We start from the raw sequence: 22634 nt of genomic DNA, 5'->3' as shown, positions 1-22634 counted from the left end.
GGGCTGTGGTCCAGCTGAAGGCCATGTTCACTTTACCGTCAAGTTGAATACAGTCACCTTCGGTATCATTTTTACTGGGTTATTTAAACCGAAGAAAATATTTACCCTGCTGTAAATATTACATTACATTACAAAGATGCTCTTATCCAGAGCGACCTACAACAAAGTGCAAATCGAACACAGGAGCAAGTGTGAAGAGGACCCTAGAGGACAGTATCGTTCCGAGTCCTAGCTTGACCATACAGATACAATTGGAACCCTTGAAGATTATCAGCTCAAGCTAGGTTTTGAAACGCCTGGTGGCTGGTTGACCTGATCAGACCAGCTCCATACTCAACATGGTTTGACCAGCTCAAGCTAGGTTTTGAAACAGCTGGTAGCTGGTATTTCACGCTGGTCATAGCTAGATTTTACACCAGGGCAGCGAACCGTTTCAGCAGTAGGTAGTATCCCGTATTTGCCCATCTATCATTCATAAACATAACATTGTTATCTGAATTCTACATGTACATGTAACTGATGTTCACACCATGTTCCCTCACAGTGCCGTAAGAGTATTTAGAGATGACTATGAATGTCAGGGTGTTCGGGTTGGGCTCCTCCGCCTTTGTGCTCTGAGGATGTTTCTCTGTCGTGTTCAGTATGAAAGGGTGCTGTATACTGTACAAAGTCTCAGCACGGCGTAAGAGTCACAAACACATTATGATGTAAGCCAGTTATAGGACATGCATGTTAAAGCCATTCCTTCCATGCGGTGGATAAAATGCAGAATATTACATTTATGTGAGAAGGGCCCCGGACAAGGCTGATGGGAAAGCTGTGAAAGGCATGGCTAATGCACATGTGTGTGCGAGTGTGTGTGTGCGCGCACATGTGTGTGTGTATTTCCCTAAATGTAGGAGGCAGATGAAATTCTAATAGAAGTGGCTTAACTCTAGAGAGAGCTCTGCAATATATCTGATTACCGGGCCCCAGTAATTTTCTTTCTTAAATAAGGAGAAAAAAAAAAAATGTGTGTGGGATGAATGAAATGTCGTTGTCATACCGCAGTGATGGAACCAGGGAAGATTACTGTGTTCCATAATCATTCATCACTACCACTGCTGTTCAGGCTTAGCATAATGGAATCCGCAAACTGGTTTAAATCTGAGAGAGGCCTGAATATCAGTGGGGCCATAAATGCCAAAATGGTAATGTCTCCTCAAACCAGGGGAACATTTTCACAGGCACACAACCCTGTTCCCTGTGTTTCTCCATGCTAGGGAAAGTATTTTATGTATTAGACGCCACGATATTGCGTGACATGTTTGCCTGGCAGACGCTCTGGATGTGTACTAGCTTATATTTTCTGCAGCACGTTCGTACTGAGGGTTTTTTTCGGATGATTTAGTTTGTGTAAACAGTTTCCAGACATTATCCCTCTTTGGCCTTTCCCAGATTCCAGCAGGTCAGGATGCTCATATCCTGAATCTAATAGTGTGTGTCCCAGAGAAACACATGGGAAACAAAGCAGGCAAACCAAAGTGCACTTCTGATGCTAGAATAACAATGCAGGGAAACAATAAATTTACAGACTTTTCTATAGTAAATGTCTGCAGTGAATGTCTGTATTAAATGTACATAATAAATGCCTATAGTAAATGTATATAGTACATGTCTGTCATACAACAAATGTTTATTGTATAAATGTCTGTAGTAAATAGATATAGTAAATATCAACAGTAAATAGATATAGTAAATGTCAACAGTAAATAGATATAGTAACTATCAACAGTAAATAGATATAGTAAATGTCAACAGTAAATAGATATAGTAAATATCAACAGTAAATAGCTATAGTAAATATCAACAGTAAATAGATATAGTGAATATCAACAGTAAATAGATATAGTGAATATCAACAGTAAATAGATATAGTGAATATCAACAGTAAATAGATATAGTGAATATCAACAGTAAATAGATATAGTAAATATCAACAGTAAATAGATATAGTGAATATCAACAGTAAATAGATATAGTGAATATCAACAGTAAATAGATATAGTTAATACCAACAGTAAATAGATATAGTGAATATCAACAGTAAATAGATATAGTAACAGTAAATAGATATAGTGAATATCAACAGTAAATAGATATAGTTAATACCAACAGTACATAGATATAGTGAATATCAACAGTAAATAGATATAGTAAATATCAACAGTAAATAGATATAGTGAATATCAACAGTAAATAGATATAGTGAATATCAACAGTAAATAGATATAGTAAATATCAACAGTAAATAGATATAGTAAATATCAACAGTAAATAGATATAGTGAATATCAACAGTAAATAGATATAGTAAATATCAACAGTAAATAGATATAGTAAATATCAACAGTAAATAGATATAGTAAATATCAACAGTAAATAGATATAGTAAATATCAACAGTAAATAGATATAGTGAATATCAACAGTAAATAGATATAGTTAATATCAACAGTAAATAGATATAGTAAATATCAACAGTAAATAGATATAGTAAATATCAACAGTAAATAGATATAGTAAATATCAACAGTAAATAGATATAGTAAATATCAACAGTAAATAGATATAGTAAATATCAACAGTAAATAGATATAGTAAATATCAACAGTAAATAGATATAGTGAATATCAACAGTAAATAGATATAGTAAATGTCATTCATGAGAGCTGCAGGCAGGGGGCGCCTGTGCAGATTTTGGGCCCCAGGAAAAGATGTCACTTTGGGCCCCACCTCCCCAGAAAATCCAATGTTCTAATCTTCTTAAAGAGGGCCCCTGTCGGTGAGGAGCCTGAGACTCCAACATGCTTGTTGTCTTATAGAACTGCAGGGCAGCGTTGGCTATCTCAGAGAAGTGATGCAGTTTTAAGGGTGGTCACAAAAAATATTGATTTGCTTCAGTTGTTAACTATTCTGCCAAATTACTAAAATGTAATGTAAAATGTATGGTACGTTTATTTAGAACCTTTCATTGCATTATTTTTTAAATAACCTTATCTGTACAGAATGTTATACAGGTGCCTAAGACTTTTGCACAGTACTGTATGTAGCATTGCAGTGTCATCACTGCTGTTCCCTATTTGTGCATCATCCTGGTGCTCTTTATATCCCAACAGCCTGATGTGACTGCAGGTAGCATCCCCAACAAATAATGACATTATTTCTGTCAAGGCCAAAGGTCATGTTCTATTCATTTTGTGGGTCATCTACCATGAATTCTCATGAATATATAAAGATACTTGTGATCTGATTACAGCCAAAGTGCCAGTACTTCCTCATTGAAGAGTCTCAAAACAGGATGCTTGAACTGTTTAAGTCTGTAAGTTTCAGTTCTTCATAAAGAATAATGTCTGTCACCAGAGACAGTTTTTGCCCTGTCTATTATTCCACTTGCGTCACATTGTTCCATTTTACAAACTGCACACCATGGGACAGAACTGGTTGCACTTTGGTTACGAATTAGGTTACAGGGCACATCGCAGAATTTCTTTCCCAGAAAAATCTTGAACCCAAAATGTTTTTTAAGTGGATTCCTGCTTGAGCAAAAGAACGGCCTGTGACCTGCAAAGCCATAAAGCATTACTCTGCATTGCATCATTTAACGCGCGCTCTTATCCACAGCAGCTCACCACAGACATCCAATCATGAACCTACCGCACCAGGACAGCACAAGGAACATACCTTACCAGCAGATTTCTCAATCCAACGGTGGGGGCTTGTGGGGCCAAGTTTTCTTGTTTATTTAACTAATTGTGACACTTACTGTCAGCCATAAGATGACTTGGCACAGGAATGCCACGAGATGGCAGTACAGAGCTCATTGCGTTATACATCTAATTTTCTTTGTAGTAAGTGCTTCCTCTCATGTATGTGTATTTACTTACACTAGCACATTTTCCAGATCAAAGGCACTCTTAGAATTATGTTTATTTTTTTGTTACATGCAACACAATTCTGCCTGAGTTTTAAATAACAATTTATGGCGAGAATCTAATAGGTATAGAAATATATCAGTGATATCTGATAGCTTTTATAGGTATGTAAAAGCACTTTGTTAGAGTAAGTTAGGATGATTTTTTTTTTAAATTATCCAATTAAAACTTTGTATCAATATTTAAATCCTAAAAAGGTATTTAGAGTAGTCAAATAATCCAAAAAGTATCTTTTGAGATTTGTCCTCCAGATGGCAGTAGTGTGTCAATATCGCAGCTGCAAACGGGGCGAGAAAAATTATGTTCCAAAATACTCGACATTCTTTTTGTACATTTCACGGTGTTTCAGAGCGGAGGCCTTCAGATCTAAATAAATGTGCTTTCATTGTGTTTTCTTAAAGGGCGGTTAAAAAGACACATTTTGGCAGCTTTTGTTTGCTGCTTGGTTATATATCAGCTCGGATATTACGCAATTTAATATTCTTTATAAATGCTGGATAATTAGCAATGGAAGGGCAGGTCTGTACTGGAAATATAACACAGGAATTTAGGCAAAACTTCGTGACATTATTGCTTATGAGGAATGGAATGAAACGGAGGAAGGAATGGAACTGGAAGCTGGTCTTTCCGTGGTAAATAACTCCAACGGGAACATCCCGTACACTTAATTCATTCATTTAGACACTCTAGTGTAGCGTGAGGGTTCATAACATACTTTAGCCATTTCAAATCGCATACCTGACTGGTTCATTTCACTACACAGGTAATAGTCCTGGTATACTAAAGCATATCCTGCGCTTGGAAGTGGCTGTTCGCTTAATGTAGACTTTTACAAATATTTTCTCCACAAAATATTTAAGTATTCCCACTTCTTGCTGAAATTGAATTAAATAAATAAATAAATAAATAAATAATATTGGCTGCCTCTCCTCCTAATTTACACCAGTAACCATGGGTATAAATGATACCAATAAAAAGTCTCAGCAGAGATGACAGATTATGGCCCCTTTGACGCAACCTGGAATCGTGGTGATGAATCTTAATTTTCGGAGACTCTTTCATGTAAATGGGCAAATACTCAGAATACTGTGAAGTAACATGATCAAAGTATTTCAATGAACAATCACAGCAATACAAGTACTACAGGACAGATAGCTAAAAACACATTAAAACATTTCAATAAGGTTGCGAGAACAAAAGATGCCCATTTAAATAAATAAATAAATAAACAGTTACAGAAGTCTTACATTTTCAGATTTTTCTACGTTTGTATTGGGCATGCACCCTGTTGGGAAGTTTTAACATTTGTTGTCCAGGAGCAGACATAATCCGAGCATTTTCACATCTCCTAGTCACATTTGCATTGAGTGTGTACCCGGTAATGCATTTTTTATGAAACATTACACGCTTGAAGTACGTGAGCAAGCAAAATTAGTACTATGCATAATCCGTACATTTCTAGAATCCTTTCCCAGCATACATTGCGTGTCCAATATGGAGGAACTGACAGTAGAGGTCCGTGGCTCCAACGGAGCATATTACAAGGTAAATATTCATAGCTGGCCGGACTAACACTTTTGAAAATTGGTATGGTTACTTCTGTAAGATACAGATAGCGAAGGACATCGGTTCCGATTCTACCTAGCGATGTGTGTGGGAGAAAAAAGGTTAAAGTAAAAGAAAACTGATTTGACGTTTGCCCAAACATGTCTGAACGTCGCTGGTGTGGCTAACGTTAGCTAACTAACGTTATGTAGCTAGATATACTTCTGTGACTAGCTAGTTAGCTATTTATGAATTTAACTGGGTTAGTTTATGCTACCGAACCAATTCCATTTCATTTTACTTACTTTGTGAGTCGAAGAAGAAATGATAAGCATGTACTGCCTTTGTTTTGAGCAACTTAAAAAGCGAACAAACCTCTTTGTTGTCATGTCGCTGGCCTAGCTAGCGAGCTAATGGGCTAACGTACGGCATTGTACTTTGCTGCTTGTTTTGCTTTCTGATTGTAACATTAATTAGCGAAATTATTTATCACATAACGTTGGACAGTGGTTTATATCGCACCGAAATTGTGTTTCACTTTTAGAGCGTATAGTTTTGACCAATGTTTGCAACAAGTAAGCGAAATCACCATACAAATATGTTTTATAAGTTCCCTGAAAAGTTAGCTGTCCAGCTAGCAAGTTTGCTAGCTTCTCGGCCATGGTTTTAAATGGGCTGACGTTTCGTTGTCAACAAACTAGCTAGGTATAGTTGACTTAGTTTATTGTAACAATAACAATTACTGTAACAATAGCAATAACAGCCACAATCGTAGGTAGTTATAGCCTGTTAATATGCAAGAGCAATATGCGAAGATCAAACCTTAAAACGTCGCATTTTTAAATATTGGGAGTATTGAGTCGCTAGATTATCTCATTTAAATCTCAGGAAGATGGAAAATGTACATTAAGCAAATTACGTTTTAGGTTACTTGGAATGTACGTATCACGTAACATTAACTTCGGAGAGTGAAAATGGATGACTAGGGTAGTTGGACTGAAATGAAACTTAACGATGTGTCAGGTGATGGAAAAGAAACTGAAAGACTTGCTTACTACTTTACTTCAATTTAAAATTTAAACGTATTCTGTGTGTATCCCCATGTGCCCCCCCATAACAAAAACACGATATTTATTTATCACGATGATTATTATGTTTTCGGTCATTTTACATGTCTATGATTGATTTTAAGCATTGTACATTCGATTTTGTCCGTCACAAACACCTCATACTGCAAGCGAATCATCGATATTCTTTGAATTTGAGTTCGTAGGTGGTTTCTGAGCAAGCACGGCCCTATAATGGTACAATTACATAGTATACGAATCTATGAAAACACTATTTTAAGAGAGAAGCGTTTAATGATCGGAAATAATGTGAGTTCAAGCTATTAATATCAGCATTGTGTCATCTTCAAGTTATTCCCAGAATGCACCCCGGCACGTCAGCTGCTCGCTGTCAATCTACAGTTGTCGTCAGGTTCAGCAGATAGTTTGGACGCCAGGGCTATTTTTGAATCGCTGGCTCGCTGATAGCCACTCTTAACTAAAGAGACACCGCCACTATATAATCACAGAAAGCAGACAGATTTTCCTCTTCCTCTTACATGTGATATTATTTGGGGATCTCGCTGTATCTTGCAAACTAACTGTAAACAAAGTGAACTGTAAGTCATTTTGAGGAGTGACATAATTCATCCTGTTTGGTGGACACACACTAGACTTCTTTTACTTAACATTCTAAAAAGAACTGACCCCCCAAGAAATTGGCAGGGAAGTGTAGAATTATATAAATATATATATATGAAAGAAGCACTTTTAATGGGTTTGTTTTGCATGAATGCATATCATTGTCGATAGACACGTGGTGTGCAGTGAACATTTGTACTGGTTTGAGAATTATACTTGCTGTTTGTTTTCCGTGTAAGTAGCTGACATGAGTGTTCTTTGTCTGATTAGACTTTGATGTATAACTTTGGGTCAGGGTGGCCCTATAATATAATTAACTGGCTTGATGCTTTTGTTCACTTTAAATTGGTTTTCTTTTTCTTGGTAAACAAACTGTTACATAAGTTACAGCTGACATGGGGGGGGGGGGGGGGGGGGGGGGGACTTGCGCTGGCGCTAAACAGTGAACTGCTCAGCCAGCTCTAGTGTTGAGCTGTAGCACTGAAGCACTGCAAAATATTCTTAATGGGGTCATTCAAAAAATACTTCTCATGTCCTTAGTTTGCTCCCTTCGAGGGCTTGTCTTTGCACTGAAAATGAGAGGCTTGCTAGGACATTTGCGGCTGGTTTCACAGGCACTGATTAAGCTTAGTCCTGGATTTAATTCAATTTTCAACAGATTCTCCGTACAAAATTTAGTCTGGGACTAGGATTAATCTGTGCCTATGAATCTGGCCAGAAATGTGTCACAGAATTGTTTCTGAATTCAAAGGTGCGTCTTGTGTTGCAGGGGTTTGTCAAAGATGTCCATGATGACTCTCTCACCATTGTCTTCGAAAATAAGTAAGTGCAACATTTATGGTAAATGGTTGGCATTTATATAGCGCCTTTATCCAAAGCGCTGTACAATTGATGCTTCTCATTCACCCATTCATACACACACTCGCACACCGACGGGGATTGGCTGCCAGGCAAGACACCTACCAGCTCGTCAGGAGCATTTGGGGGTTAGGTGTCTTGCTCAAGGACACTTCGACACACCCAGGGCGGGATCGAACCGGCAACCCTCCCACTGCCAGAAGACTGCTCTTACCGCCTGAGCTAATGTCGCCCATTTAGGGTGACTGGACATCAACAGAATGAAACCCGGAACAGCTTGTTTTACTTCCATTCCGTGTTCCAGAATTGGGGCGTTCCGGATTTTACTCAGTGCAGTTATTCAGCTAAATCCGTAATCCTGCTTTGTGGAACCGGGCCCCGGTCAGACAGCTGATGGTACCTAACCTGTATTGATGCATTAAACGTCTATTGACTGTTGTGTACATTTTTGTTAAATGCTAAATTAATGATGATGGGGAACATTCAGTGTTTGGTTTGGGCTATTTCTTGGTTTTGCACCATAGAGTCAGGAATTGTGATTAGCCAGAATAATACTGATGAGAACCCACAAATCAAACCAAATCAAATCAACCCGAAACCCCCTAGTGGTCAGGAGTGGTATTCCCCATATTTAACAGATCAATCATGCTCCCAAAATTGGCTCCGGCGCCAGATCATGTTTTTCTCGTTACAAAATGAACAGCCGGCATACTTCATACTTTATTGGCCTAAAAGGGTTCACGTTTGTGTTCCTTTGTGACGCAGAGAGATATTGTTTTGTTTATTTCATTTGAAGCTGGCAGCCGGAGCGGCAGGTTCCCTTCTGCGACGTGCGTCTCCCGCCCCCGTCCGACGGCAAGAGGGACATCGGCGAGGGGGAAGAGGTGGAGGTGAGGAACGTCCCGGAACCCAAAAACAGAGACCCAATACGAGAATATGACAGAGACACGTTGTCGTGGGCAGACGCCGCTGTTATGATAAACGTTCGATGCGTTCGTAGCTACGCCGTTCTGTCCGTTTGGTTGCGCGGACGACGGCCTAATTTCTCTCTCTCTCTCTCCACGCCGCAGATTTTCTCCAGAGCCAACGAGCAGGAGCCGTGCGGGTGGTGGCTGGCCAAAGTGAGGATGATGAAGGGAGATGTACGTAAGAATCCCCTCCCCCCGGCCTGGAACTCTCTGTAGCCCGCATCTCGCTCGGAGCAGTGTCGCAGGCCTGGCTTAAACACGTAATCGTTTTGTAAAGGTTTTACTGAGCTCGTCTGGTGTGTTACATTACAGTTTTATAGCTGGTGCTTTTATCCAAAGCGACTTACAGTTGATTAGACTGAGCAAATCCCCCCCCCCGGAGCAGTGTGGGGTTAAGGGCCTTGCTAAAAGGCCCGACAGTTGTGCAGATCTTATTGTGGCTACACCGGAGCTTGAACCACCAACCTTCCAGGTCCCAGTCAGCCACCTTAGCCACTAGGTTGGAACTGACGAGATACTCTCAGAAAGTGCAAGCCCTGCCTTCTGGTGCTCATGGTTGGCTCGGTTGCACCAGGCAAGATTAGTCGAGCACAGAATGTTAAATGGTTGGGAATTATATAGTGCCTTTATCCGAAGCGCTCTACAATTGATGCTTCTCATTCACCCATTCATACACAGACACACACACACACACACACACACACACACACAGACACACAGACACACACACGCACACCAGTGGTGATTGGCACCAACCGGAAGAGCGTTTAAATCCGAAAGCGTGGCGTATGTGCGGTGCTAACGCGCGCTGCCGCTTCCTCCCGCAGTTCTACGTGATCGAATACGCCGCGTGCGACGCCACATACAACGAGATCGTCACCTTCGAGCGCCTGCGGCCCGTCAACCGCCACGCGGCCGTCACCAAGAGCACCTTCTCCAAGTGCGCGGTGGCCGTGCCCGACGACCTGAAGGCCGCGTACGTACCGCGACGACGACGCCGTCCATTCAGCCAGCGGCCCCGTTACCTGGTCACGCCATCAAGTGTGCGTGGCTAGTTCTTTTTAAGTCCCGGTTTATAGTCATAATTATGTTCTGGTTATTTGTAGGTGTGAACAAGAAGGAGCGCACAAAGATTTCAAAAAGGCGGTGGGAGCCTGTCGGATCGTCTACTGCCCGGACACGAGCAAACTGGTGGTTCTGGTGAGGCCCAGTCTCCTGTGCATGATGCTCTTTTCTGTGTGTGGAGGGGTGGGTGTGGCCACAGAGCCTGTGGGGTGGGGTCAAGTGTCAGTGGAGTGTCTGTAGCAGTGGAGTGTCTGTAGCTGCAGTATATGGCAGAGGGGAAGAGGTAAAAACGACAGTGAAGCAAAAACGACAAGCCGACAGGGCTTGGTCAACCATGGACAACCTTGGAATTGCTTTTTGCTCAATGGCTATCGACTGCTATATAGAATCTAAAAACAGGCCGGTTGGTGGGTTGAAAACGGGAGAGGACGTCTTGTGTAAACGCATGACCACAGCCAGGCAAAAAAAAATCTTGTGCCGCACGCCTTTGACGAATGCGTTAAATGTTTGTTGTGTCGGCGTTCAGTCCAAGAGCGAGGCCACGGTGAAGAGGGTGGCCATCCTGAGCGACATGCACCTGCGCAGCCTGCGGACCAAGCTGATGCTGGTGTCCCGGAACGAGGAGGCCACCAAGCACCTGGAGGTACGAGGTCCCGCCCTGCTCCTCCCGTGAGCGCTGGCGCCGGCCCACGGTCCGCTCGCCTGTCTCTGCACATCTCTGCTGCGGAGTGTCGTGACATATCGTGACGTGTCGTGACATATCGTGACGTGTCGTGACATATCGTGACGTGTCGTGACTTATTGTGACGTGTCGTGACTTATCGTGACGTGTCGTGACTTATTATGACGTGTCGTGATTTGATTGCTGTAGAATTTCCAAAGCACACATTCAGAGCTTCATTTTCCCGCTGTTGCAGAAAATGATAAGCATAAATATAATTTTGTCCGTTTGCTCATCTCAGGTAAGGTCTTAGCAGGGTATCCCCTGTGTATAGGCAACTATACACAGGAAAATTAAAACATAGCGGAAAATTGAATTAATGTTTAGTTTTTTACATTATAGCGTACACTCTATCGAGCTGTACTTTCAGTGCCTGATTATTAGTCTACAGCAATCACAATGCGACACGTCACGATATGTTACTGTGCAACAGAGATATGCCAGAACCCCAAGCGGATGGTTGAGGCCAGCAGGTCATCGACCCACACCGGCTTAGCCTTTCTCCACTCGGCTGTGATGGCTTTCTTTCGCGTGCGTTTTGTGTGAACGAGAGAGGAGAGGGATTGTGCTCGGAGAGAGAGCTCTATTTCTGCTATAAGCAGATTTATGTGCCATCATTTCCAGGCCAGAGAGGAGAGCTTCTCCTGAAATTGCAGCTGTGCTCTAGTTTATGACCTGAGAAGCCGCCGGAACCCGAGTCATTAACATAACAGACATAATGTGAGAACAGGCCACTCAGCCCTGAAATGCGCGCCTTCTCCTACCACTAAAGTGTACGTACTGCTTAGTTTACCTGAAAGCTAAATAGTATCATATCAAGCCTGGTCTTGAAAACCCCCCAGCGTTTCTGCCTCCACTACATGTCCTGGCAAGCTATTCCACACAGTGACCACTCTCTGTGTGGGGAAAAAAAAAGACTGCGGAATTTCTCCTTTGCCGAATTCCCGTTTATGCCCCCGCCGGTCCGCTGACCGAGCTCGCCCTGCGGAATCGCCCGTCCCTCACCTTGTTCCTCCCGCTCGGACGCTTCCAGAACACGAAGCAGCTGGCCTCGGCCTTCCAGGAGGAGTTCTCGGTGCGGGAGGACCTGATGGGCCTGGCCATCGGCAGCCACGGCAGCAACATCCAGCAGGCCCGCAAGGTGCCGGGGGTCACCGCCATCGAGCTGGACGAGGACCGGGGAACCTTCCGGATCTACGGGGAGGTGAGGGAGAGGGGGGCCGCTCTTTTGCTTTAGGAACGACGGGGTGGAGGGGTGGAGGCGTCTCTGAATGTTATGTTTTTTTGTTTTATTCACCCCCCCCCCCCTCCTCTGTCCAGTCTGCAGAAGCGGTCCAGAAGGCCAGGAGTTACCTGGAGTTCCTCGAGGACTCTGTGCCCATCCCCAGGAACTTGGTTGGTAGGTAGAGGCTTCACTCCACTTTTGGTGGATAATTAGCAATAGACCCTGGCCCAGATTACGCAACTGTTTTCAATTCAGATACTTTTCTGTGCTCGATTGATCTTGCCTGGTGCAATTGAGCCAACCACAAGGACCAGAAGTTTTTTTTGAGAGAATGTCATAGGTTCCAGTTCATCAGACAAGCTCTGTGAAGTGTAGAAAAGTATTTGAATCAAAAGCTATTCTGTGTTTTATCCGGGTCTGAATTACCGTATGGCCGTAAGTTTGGGAGTGCTTAGCAGTGTTGTGGTAACGGTGTGGTAATGTTTGCAGGCAAGGTGATCGGCAAAAACGGGAAGGTCATCCAGGAGATCGTGGATAAATCCGGGGTGGTTCGCGTCCGGATCGAGGGCGATAATGACAACAAGCTTCCTCGACAAGAAGTAAGCCCTCAACGTCCTGATTTAGGAACAAACCTCTCCACAACTTCCGTCCTGATATATATGGAAGGTTTCTGTATTGTTGGGAGGAATTTGGATTATGCTGTTTCTTATTCACCGAAAATAACGCTTTTATTTTGACATTTCTGACACAGGGAACGGTCCCGTTCACGTTTGTCGGCACGAAGGAGAGCATCGGGAACGTGCAGGTCCTGCTGGAGTACCACATCTCCTACCTGAATGTAAGCACATCACCACAGCCGGGTCAAATGCATCTACTATTAGGAACAGGGTTGGGCGGCTCTGCTCTAGCTGCTTAATGCTAGGCTCTGTTGGAGTTGGGGTGAAAACCTGCAGGATGGTAGAGCTCCCGGAGCAGGGTTGGGCAGCCCTGGTCTGCCGGGTTCATGTGTTCATTTTGTGTTGGGCCTGCAGTGTTTCTGTCCTGGGACTGACCGCGTGGGGCTGGTGTTGGGCCTGCAGTGTGGGGCTGGTGTTGGGCAGTGTGTGTGACCGTGTTGGGCTGGTGTTGGGCAGTGTGTGTGACCGCGTGCGGCTGGTGTTGGGCAGTGTGTGTGACCGCGTGCGGCTGGTGTTGGGCAGTGTGTGTGACTGCGTGGGGCTGGTGTTGGGCAGTGTGTGTGACCGCGTGCGGCTGGTGTTGGGCAGTGTGTGTGACCGTGTTGGGCTGGTGTTGGGCAGTGTGTGACTGCGTGCAGCTGGTGTTGGGCAGTGTGTGTGACTGCGTGGGGCTGGTGTTGGGCAGTGTGTGTGACTGCGTGGGGCTGGTGTTGGGCAGTGTGTGTGACCGTGTGGGGCTGGTGTTGGGCAGTGTGTGTGACCGTGTTGGGCTGGTGTTGGGCAGTGTGTGACTGCGTGCAGCTGGTGTTGGGCAGTGTGTGTGACTGCGTGGGGCTGGTGTTGGGCAGTGTGTGTGACTGCGTGGGGCTGGTGTTGGGCAGTGTGTGTGACCGTGTGGGGCTGGTGTTGGGCAGTGTGTGTGACCGCGTGCGGCTGGTGTTGGGCAGTGTGTGTGACCGCGTGCGGCTGGTTCCCCCTGCAGGAGGTGGAGCAGCTGCGCTTGGAGAGGCTGCAGATCGATGAGCAGCTGAGGCAGATCGGCATGGGCGTGCGGCCCTCCCCCGGCCGGCCCGTGGATAAGGAGAAGGGCTTCGGGCCGGACGAGCCCCCCCAGGCCTCCTCTCTGCGCGGGCGGTCCTACACCGGGAGGGGCCGCGGCCGCCGAGGGCCCAACTACACCTCCGGCTACGGTAGCCCCGCCTAACGATGCTATTGCTCCGCCTGATACTATAGCCCCGCCCACCCACATTATAGCCACACTAGCCCCGCCCACCTGACGCCACAACACACTATAGCCCCGCCCCCGACACTATAGCCCTGCCCACAGATATTGTAACCCAGCCTACTTCACACTATAGCCACGATAGCCCTGCCCACCTGACACTATAGCCCTGCCCACCTGACACTATTAGCCCTGCCCACCTGACACTATTAGCCCTGCCCACCTGACACTATAGCCCCGCCCACCTGACACTATAGCCCCGCCCACCTGACACTATAGCCCCGCCCACCTGACACTATAGCCCCGCCCACCTGACACTATAGCCCCGCCCACCTGACACTATAGCCCCGCCCACCTGACACTATAGCCCCGCCCACCTGACACTATAGCCCCGCCCACCTGACACTATAGCCCCGCCCACCTGACACTATTAGCCCCGCCCACCTGACACTTTAGCCCCGCCCACCTGACACTATAGCCCCGCCCACCTGACACTATAGCCCCGCCCACCTGACACTATAGCCCCGCCCACCTGACACTATAGCCCCGCCCACCTGACACTATAGCCCCGCCCACCTGACACTATAGCCCCGCCCACCTGACACTATAGCCCCGCCCACCTGACACTATAGCCCTGCCCACCTGACACTATAGCCCCGCCCACCTGACACTATAGCCCCGCCCACCTGACACTATTAGCCCTGCCCACCTGACACTATAGCCCCGCCCACCTGACACTATAGCCCTGCCCACCTGACACTATAGCCCCGCCCACCTGACACTATAGCCCCGCCCACCTGACACTATAGCCCTGCCCACCTGACACTATAGCCCCGCCCACCTGACACCACAACACACTAAAGCCTCGCCCACTGGCATTCATGTGAGTTTTCAGGTATTCCCGAACAGCTTACTGTGATGCGTGTGCGCGGTAATTGGCGGTTAAACTGACGCCTCTGTTTCCACGGCGCCCGCAGGCACGAACTCGGAGCAGTCCAACGCCTCGGAGACGGACTCGGAGCGCAAGGACGAGCTCAGCGATTGGTCGCTGGCGGGGGAGGAGCCGGAGCGGAGGCCAATGAGGGACAGCAGGAGGAGGCCGGGGGGGCCGGGGGGGCCGGGGGGGGCCCGGGGGGGGCGCGGGGGCCCCAGCACCCGGGGCAGGGGGGCCGGGAGGGGGGGCTCCACCTCCTCCATCAGCTCAGGTACTGAACCGGCTAACACAGCTCTGACCAGGGCACACATCGCTTGAAGCTCCAGCCCTGGTCCCAGAGAGCTACAGGGTCTGCTGGGTGTTCACTGTGACACATAATTGATCAATTAGATCAGTTGATTACACAGTTACCTCACCTGGTTACCTGGGTGTCAACAGGGTGATGAAAACAAAAACCAGCAGACCCAGTCGCTCTCCAGACCAGGGTTGGAAAGCACCGGCCTGTGTGGGTGCAGGCCTTCATCCTAGCACAGGTGTAAATGTTGGGTAGTGGTGGTGTAAATGTTGGGTAGTGCAGGTGTAAATGTTGGGTAGTGCAGGTGTAAATGTTGGGTAGTGCAGGTGTAAATGTTGGGTAGTGGTGGTGTAGATGTTGGGTAGTGGTGGTGTAAATGTTGGGTAGTGGTGGTGTAGATGTTGGGTAGTGGTGGTGTAAAGGTTGGGTAGTGGTGGTGTAGATGTTGGGTAGTGGTGGTGTAAATGTTGGGTAGTGCAAGTGTACATGTTGGGTAGTGGTGGTGTAGATGTTGGGTAGTGGTGGTGTAGGTGTTGTTCTCAGTGCTGTGGGACCCAGACAGTGTGTGTAAATGTTGTTTGAATGTTGTGTAAATGTTGGGTTGATGTTGTGTGAATGTTGTGTAAATGTTGGGTTGATGTTGTTCTCAGTGCTGCGGGACCCGGACAGCGTGTGTAAATGTTGGGTTCATGTTGTGTAAACGTTGTGTTGATGTTGTTCTCAGTGCTGCGGGACCCGGACAGTAACCCGTACAGCGTGCTGGATCACACGGAGACGGATCAGACGGCGGACACGGACGGCAGCGAGTCGCAGCCCCTCCCAGCACGCCGCCGCCGGTCCCGCCGCCGCAGGACGGACGAGGACGCCTCGCTCATCGACGGCCTCAGCGAGTCCGACAACGGCTCGCTCAGCGAGAACGGCATCGGTAACCGCCAGCGCCGCGCCCGTCCTCCAGAACCCGCCTCTCAGAACCCACCCCTCAGAACCCGCCTCTCAGAACCCGCCCCTCAGAACCCGCCTCTCAGAACCCGCCCCTCAGAACCCGCCCCTCAGAACCCGCCCCTCAGAACCCGCCCCTCAGAACCCGCCTCTCAGAACCCGCCTCTCAGAACCCGCCCCTCATAACCCGCCTCTCACAACCTTTCCTTCAGAACCTGCCCCTCTCTGTCGGCCATTTTGGAGAAGGCACCTCTGATCCAGTGATGGCAGAATGAGGTCTTGTGACATCATAATGGCTGGAGCTGTCACATTCGTTTGAACCAATGACTGTGTTCTGTTCGTGTGAACGGGTCAGTGATTGGTGGCTGCTTGTAGCTCCTGCACACGGTTGGTGTCTCAATATCGCAGTCTCCCATCACTCGCATGTATGTGTGGGGTCACTGGTGTTTGGCTTCATTGGAGAATGTTCTCTCCAACTTTCAGTTGTACACCAAAAACATTTAAAGAAAACTCTGGAAAATCACAGTCCTGTCCTGATTAATTGGGAAAACTGGGGAAATGTTAGGAAAAATTTGGAAAATGACAGTCCTGTCCTGATTAATTGGGAAAATTGGGGAAATGTTGGGAAAATTTTGAAAATGTCTCAGTCTAGCCGCAGCTTCCTAGCTGAGTCTTTACTGGGAGAGGGTTCTCTACGACGTTAGCAGGAGAGGGATCTTTAGAGCATTAGCGGGAGAGGGATCTCTACAGCGTTAGCAGGTGAGGGATCCACAGCGTTAGGGGGCGAGGGATCTCTACAGCGTTAGCAGGTGAGGGATCCACAGCGTTAGGGGGCGAGGGATCTCTTCAGCGTTAGCGGGAGAGGGATCCACAGTGTTAGGGGGCGAGGGATCTCTACAGCGTTAGCAGGTGAGGGATCCACAGCGTTAGGGGGCGAGGGATCTCTACAGCGTTAGCAGGTGAGGGATCCACAGCGTTAGGGGGCGAGGGATCTCTTCAGCGTTAGCGGGAGAGGGATCCACAGTGTTAGGGGGCGAGGGATCTCTACAGCGTTAGCGGGACAGGGATCCACAGCGTTAGGGGGCGAGGGATCTCTACAGCGTTAGCAGGTGAGGGATCCACAGCGTTAGGGGGCGAGGGATCTCTTCAGCGTTAGCGGGAGAGGGATCCACAGCGTTAGCGGGAGAGGGATCTCTACAGCGTTAGTGGGAGAGGGATCTCTACAGCGTTAGCGGGAGAGGGATCTCTACAGCGTTAGCGGGAGAGGGATCCACAGCATTAGCGGGAGAGGGATCTCTACAGCGTTAGCGGGAGAGGGATCTCTACAGCATTAGCGGGAGAGGGATCTCTACAGCATTAGCGGGAGAGGGATCCACAGCGTTAGCGGGAGAGGGATCCACAGCGTTAGCGGGAGAGGGATCTCTACAGCGTTAGCGGGAGAGGGATCTCTACAGTGTTAGCGGGTGAGGGATCCACAGCGTTAGCGGGAGAGGGATCCACAGCGTTAGCGGGAGAGGGATCCACAGCGTTAGCGGGAGAGGGATCCACAGCGTTAGCGGGAGAGGGATCCACAGCGTTAGCGGGCGAGGGATCCACAGCGTTAGTGGGAGAGTGATCTCTACAGCGTTAGCGGGAGAGGGATCCACAGCGTTAGCGGGAGAGGGATCCACAGCGTTAGCGGGAGAGGGATCCACAGCGTTAGCGGGAGAGGGATCCACAGCGTTAGCGGGAGAGGGATCCCACAGCGTTAGCGGGAGAGGGATCCACAGCGTTAGCGGGAGAGGGATCCACAGCGTTAGCGGGAGAGGGATCCCACAGCGTTAGCGGGAGAGGGATCCACAGCGTCTCGTTCTCCGTAGATGATCCGGACGCTAAGCAGGAGCGGCGTAACCGTAGCCGCCGGCGCCGGCTCCGCCCCCCTGAGGAGAGGCAGCCAGGTAAACGCAGAGCATCGTGGGATTGCGTGCGTTTCAGAAACCGGCATGACTGAATGCGCCCTCTCACGCCCTGGGGGGCCCTGCTCCGCTCTAAACTCACCACTGACCGGGGCCCATGTGGCCTGTTCTTTTTCAGCAAATATATTTCCTTTCTACCTTATTTAAGACTTTATAAATGAGGGGAAGTGTACAATTATATTAATTCTGCCAATTGTGGGGGAACAATAATATAATGGCACATTTCAGTAGTCTGGTTGGGTGGTACCTATTGAGTGCAGTATGAATCTTGGCCTCTAATTGTCAATGTTTATAGATAAACAAGGCATAAGATTTACAGTGGAGAATTCCGGTCTTTCATTTTGATTTGAGCAGGCTGCATTTGATCTTTAACTCGGCTTTTAACTATTAATCAGCTTAACACATTTTTTGGAACCGGGTGTGAAGCTTATTGTTCTACTTTAATGGAGTAACACTGACGTAAAAGCCTTGCAGTGACTTATGACGTGGGAGTTTTTTTTTTAACGTGCATGCCGGGGAACTCTATCATTCCGAGCCGGGAATGTCTCTGGCTTTTGCCCAAGTGGTTTGCGTGTTCCGGGAGTGCTGCGTTTCGCTCCGGGGCAGTGCAGGCGTGTCGCTGCCCGGGGTTTTCGCGAGGTGACGGGTCTTATTCCTGTGTTCTTCAGTTACAGTGGCGGATTACATATCGCGCGCAGAGTCCCAGAGCCGGCAGAGGAACGCCAAGGAGCTGAAGAAGAACAAGAAGGAGCTGGTGAGCCTCTAGTGTCCGGCCCTGTAGAGTCCGGCCCTGTAGAGTCCAGCCCTGTAGAGTCCGGCCCATTAGACTCCAGCCCTGTAGAGTCCGGCCCATTAGACTCCGGCCCTGTAGAGTCCAGCCCTGTAGAGTCCAGCCCTGTAGAGTCCAGCCCTGTAGAGTCCAGCCCTGTAGAGTCCAGCCCTGTAGAGTCCGGCCCATTAGACTCCAGCCCTGTAGAGTCCAGCCCATTAGACTCCGGCCCTGTAGAGTCCGGCCCATTAGACTCCAGCCCTGTAGAGTCCAGCCCTGTAGAGTCCGGCCCATTAGACTCCAGCCCTGTAGAGTCCGGCCTTGTAGAGTCCAGCCCTGTAGAGTCCGGCCCATTAGACTCCAGCCCTGTAGAGTCCAGCCCATTAGACTCCGGCCCTGTAGAGTCCGGCCCTGTAGAGTCCAGCCCTGTAGAGTCCAGCCCTGTAGAGTCCAGCCCTGTAGAGTCCAGCCCTGTAGAGTCCAGCCCTGTAGACTCCAGCCCTGTAGAGTCCAGCCCTGTAGAGTCCAGCCCTGTAGAGTCCAGCCCATTAGACTCCAGCCCTGTAGAGTCCAGCCCTGTAGAGTCCAGCCCATTAGACTCCAGCCCATTAGACTCCAGCCCTGTAGAGTCCAGCCCATTAGACTCCAGCCCATTAGACTCCAGCCCTGTAGAGTCCAGCCCATTAGACTCCAGCCCTGTAGAGTCCAGCCCATTAGACTCCAGCCCTGTAGAGTCCAGCCCTGTAGAGTCCAGCCCATTAGACTCCGGCCCTGTAGAATTCAGCCCATTAGAGTCCTGCCCTGTGGAGTCCAGCCCTGTGGAGTCCAGCCCATTAGAGTCCAGCTCTGCTCACACTCCATCCAGCTGTACTTTCCCCCTCTACAATCTCTCCGCTCTGCTCAGGGGTTTCCATGTAACATGGCAGAATATTTATAGAAATGTTTATGATGTTAAATGCTAAGAAAAATGTTTTGAATACAGTTATACAACACATTTAATCTAGATATTTAGAATAAATATACTTCACACTGATAAAAATGTATTCTAATTACTCTCCAGGGATTGATCTTATTTAAATAAAAACATCTGAGCCGCACAGAAGACGATAAAATCTTTTCTATAAAATTCCCATTAATCTCATCAGGTACCCAGTTCAGGTACGCAGTGCGCATGTGTAGCCTCAGGCTTTAAACTGTCTTACCTGCCAAGCAGCAGCTCTCTCCAGGTGTTGTGCGTCTCTGTGGCTCACGCCCGTGTCCCTGCCCTCCTCAGGGGCAGGTGGAGTTCATCGAGGAACGTGGCCCTTCGGCTGCGACCACCACCCCCAACGGCTCTGTCAGCCAATCGGAGGGGCCGGAGAAAGCGCCCGCCGTTGCCACGGAGAGAGCCGGTTACCACGGAGGCGAAGACCAACCGGCGGTCCTTAACGGGGTTTCCTAAAATGGCTCTCAGTATAACAACCATAACTTCTACATTTAAAATAGTGCTTGTACAAGCTTGCCAAAGATAGACCTGTGGACTTCCAGAATCTTTACCGCACTTTTTTTAGTTCCGTCGTATTGGAACCAACAGGGGATCGATCCGGATTTCATACAAACTGAACAGAAAGTATAAACAAAAACGTTACACCTAGTATGTGTGTTCTGAGTACATGAACAGATGTTGTGCCTTCAGAGAGTAGATTCTACATTAAAGTTGGTTGGCTGTAGAAAAAAAAAAAAAGAAAAAAAACATAACTTTTGTCAGATACGGTGATGATGGGAGAATGCCCAGACATCCTAATATTTGTTATGAAGAACGTTAGCGGCTTTTGTTACGTTTTAATATGCAACCACTTCTTCATACGAGGAAAAACAAAATATAGAAAATGCAGTCTGAACGGGGTTGGGGGGGAAATTTTGCACTGAATTGTTACTTTCCCATTAGAGTTAGTCTGGAAACTGGTCTGTTCTCTTTGTTGTCATTTTTTTTAAAACACTGTCAGGAAAAGAAAAAAAAAAAGAAACAAACAAACAAAACCTGCAGAGTCCTGGAGGACTGGACTTCGCTGGTCTATCGTCTGCGGGGGCACTGGATCGATAATGGCGGAAACTTGCGCAAAAAATGGGCTTTGTTTGGTTTATTTATTTTAAAAATGTACAGTATTTAAAAAATTAAGCTGTTCTTTTAAACACTAAACTGGCAGAAAGTGTTTTAATGCAGGTTGTAATTTGGACTACTGAAAGATCAATTTCCAGATTTTGTTTGTTCTGTAAACTACATATGTTAGTCTGTATGGGTTTTTTTTTTTTTTTTTTTAATGATCATTTTGGTTGTTTGATGTGCAATATGTTTTGTATGCCGGTAGTTCTTAAATAAAACTTGATCTTCCATATTCTGTTTTGAAATCATTCAGAATAACAAATAAATATGGAATAGCGCACATATTTCAGTTTAAATAAAACGGAGCCCTGTTTTAATTGGTTCCTATCGCTGGCCTTTCTTTCCCATTGGTCCGAACAAAAGTGCCGCAACAGAACACAAACAACAGGGGCAAAAGCCTTAACCGTGATCTTACTACTGATACAACAGGCATATGCTTTTAGTTAGAAACCAAGTGTTTGACCTGAGGCCTGTTCCACAAAGCAGGATTACAGAATTTGCTTGATAACTGCAAAAAGTACTTTACTCAGTGCTGTTATCCAGCTAACTCCGTAATCCTGCTTTGTGGGTTTTAATCAGTGCAGTTATCCAGCTAACTCAGTAATCCTGCTTTGTGGGTTTTGCTCAGTGCAGTTATCCAGCTAACTCCGTAATCCTGCTTTGTGGGTTTTACTCAGTGCAGTTATCCAGCTAACTCTGTTATCCTGCTTTGTGGGTTTTACTCAGTGCAGTTATCCAGCTAACTCAGTAATCCTGCTTTGTGGGTTTTACTCAGTGCAGTTATCCAGCTAACTCAGGAATCCTGCTTTGTGGGTTTTGCTCAGTGCAGTTATCCAGCTAACTCAGTAATCCTGCTTTGTGGGTTTTACTCGGTGCAGTTATCCAGCTAACTCAGTAATCCTGCTTTGTGGATTCTACTCAATGTAGTTATCCAGCTAACTCAGTAATCCTGCTTTATGGGTTTTACTTAGTGCAGTTATCAATTTTTGTATATTGTATAACTTCAAAAACTTGTATGGGGGCGACATGGCTCAGGCAGTAAGAGCAGTTGTCTGGCAGTTGGAGGGTTGCTGGTTCGATCCCCCGCCCGGGCTGTGTCGAAGTGTCCCTGAGCAAGACACCTAACCCCCAAATGCTCCTGACGAGCTGGTCGGGGCCTTGCATGGCAGCCAATCGCCGTCGGTGTGTGTGAGTGTGTGTATGAATGGGTGAATGAGAAGCATCAATTGTGCAGCGCTTTGGATAAAGGCGCTATATAAATGCCAACCATTTACCATTCAGTTAATTTTACCTGTCTCCTAATACAAGGGCTGCTTCTCTTTTGGTCGTTTTGGGGTAGAAACCACAGCTAGAAGCATCCTAAATAAAAGCAGAATTTGACTTTTTTTTTGTTCCTTTTCTTCCAAATCCTGTGAACCTGTGTCACTTTGCTCCTGCCATGGTTTCAACCCTCTGTTAGCCATTCATAGGAATTCCACCAATGCGATGTTTTAGCATTTTAAGCATGAAGGCATACATTGCAGGATTATTTTGGCCTTGCTGTGATCCTGTGTTTACAATCAAAGACTCCCCCCCCCCCCCCCCCCCCCTTTATGTCTGTTTTTCATTCGCTCTCTCCATCCCCCCTGTCCTCTACACCACCTCTACTCACCACCATT

The 22634-nt window shown here is 47.0% G+C and overlaps 1 protein-coding gene across 4 annotated transcripts; it reads left to right on the top strand.

The window, feature by feature from the left end:
- The first annotated feature begins 5414 nt into the window (after nucleotides 1–5414).
- fxr1 (FMR1 autosomal homolog 1) lies at nucleotides 5415–21206 on the top strand. 4 transcript variants are annotated; one of them, XM_061239277.1, is made up of 17 exons: nucleotides 5415–5517; nucleotides 7975–8027; nucleotides 8860–8953; nucleotides 9134–9205; nucleotides 9859–10007; nucleotides 10138–10231; nucleotides 10623–10739; nucleotides 11851–12021; nucleotides 12138–12216; nucleotides 12532–12641; nucleotides 12794–12880; nucleotides 13702–13909; nucleotides 14919–15146; nucleotides 15895–16095; nucleotides 17969–18046; nucleotides 18733–18818; nucleotides 20107–21206. In XM_061239277.1, the coding sequence occupies exons 1-17, from the start codon at nucleotides 5467–5469 to the stop codon at nucleotides 20272–20274; spliced, it is 2046 nt and encodes a 681-aa protein (XP_061095261.1). In that variant the 5' UTR covers nucleotides 5415–5466; the 3' UTR covers nucleotides 20275–21206. The 4 variants fall into 4 exon arrangements, with proteins under 4 accessions (XP_061095261.1, XP_061095260.1, XP_061095263.1 ...); XM_061239276.1 differs by having other exon boundaries at nucleotides 12788–12880; XM_061239279.1 differs by lacking the exon at nucleotides 17969–18046.
- The last annotated feature ends 1428 nt before the right edge of the window (nucleotides 21207–22634 follow it).

The sequence above is a fragment of the Conger conger genome, chromosome 4 (assembly GCF_963514075.1).
Source record: "Conger conger chromosome 4, fConCon1.1, whole genome shotgun sequence".
NCBI lineage: Eukaryota > Metazoa > Chordata > Actinopteri > Anguilliformes > Congridae > Conger > Conger conger.
This window is presented reverse-complemented; position numbering and strand designations above follow the sequence as displayed.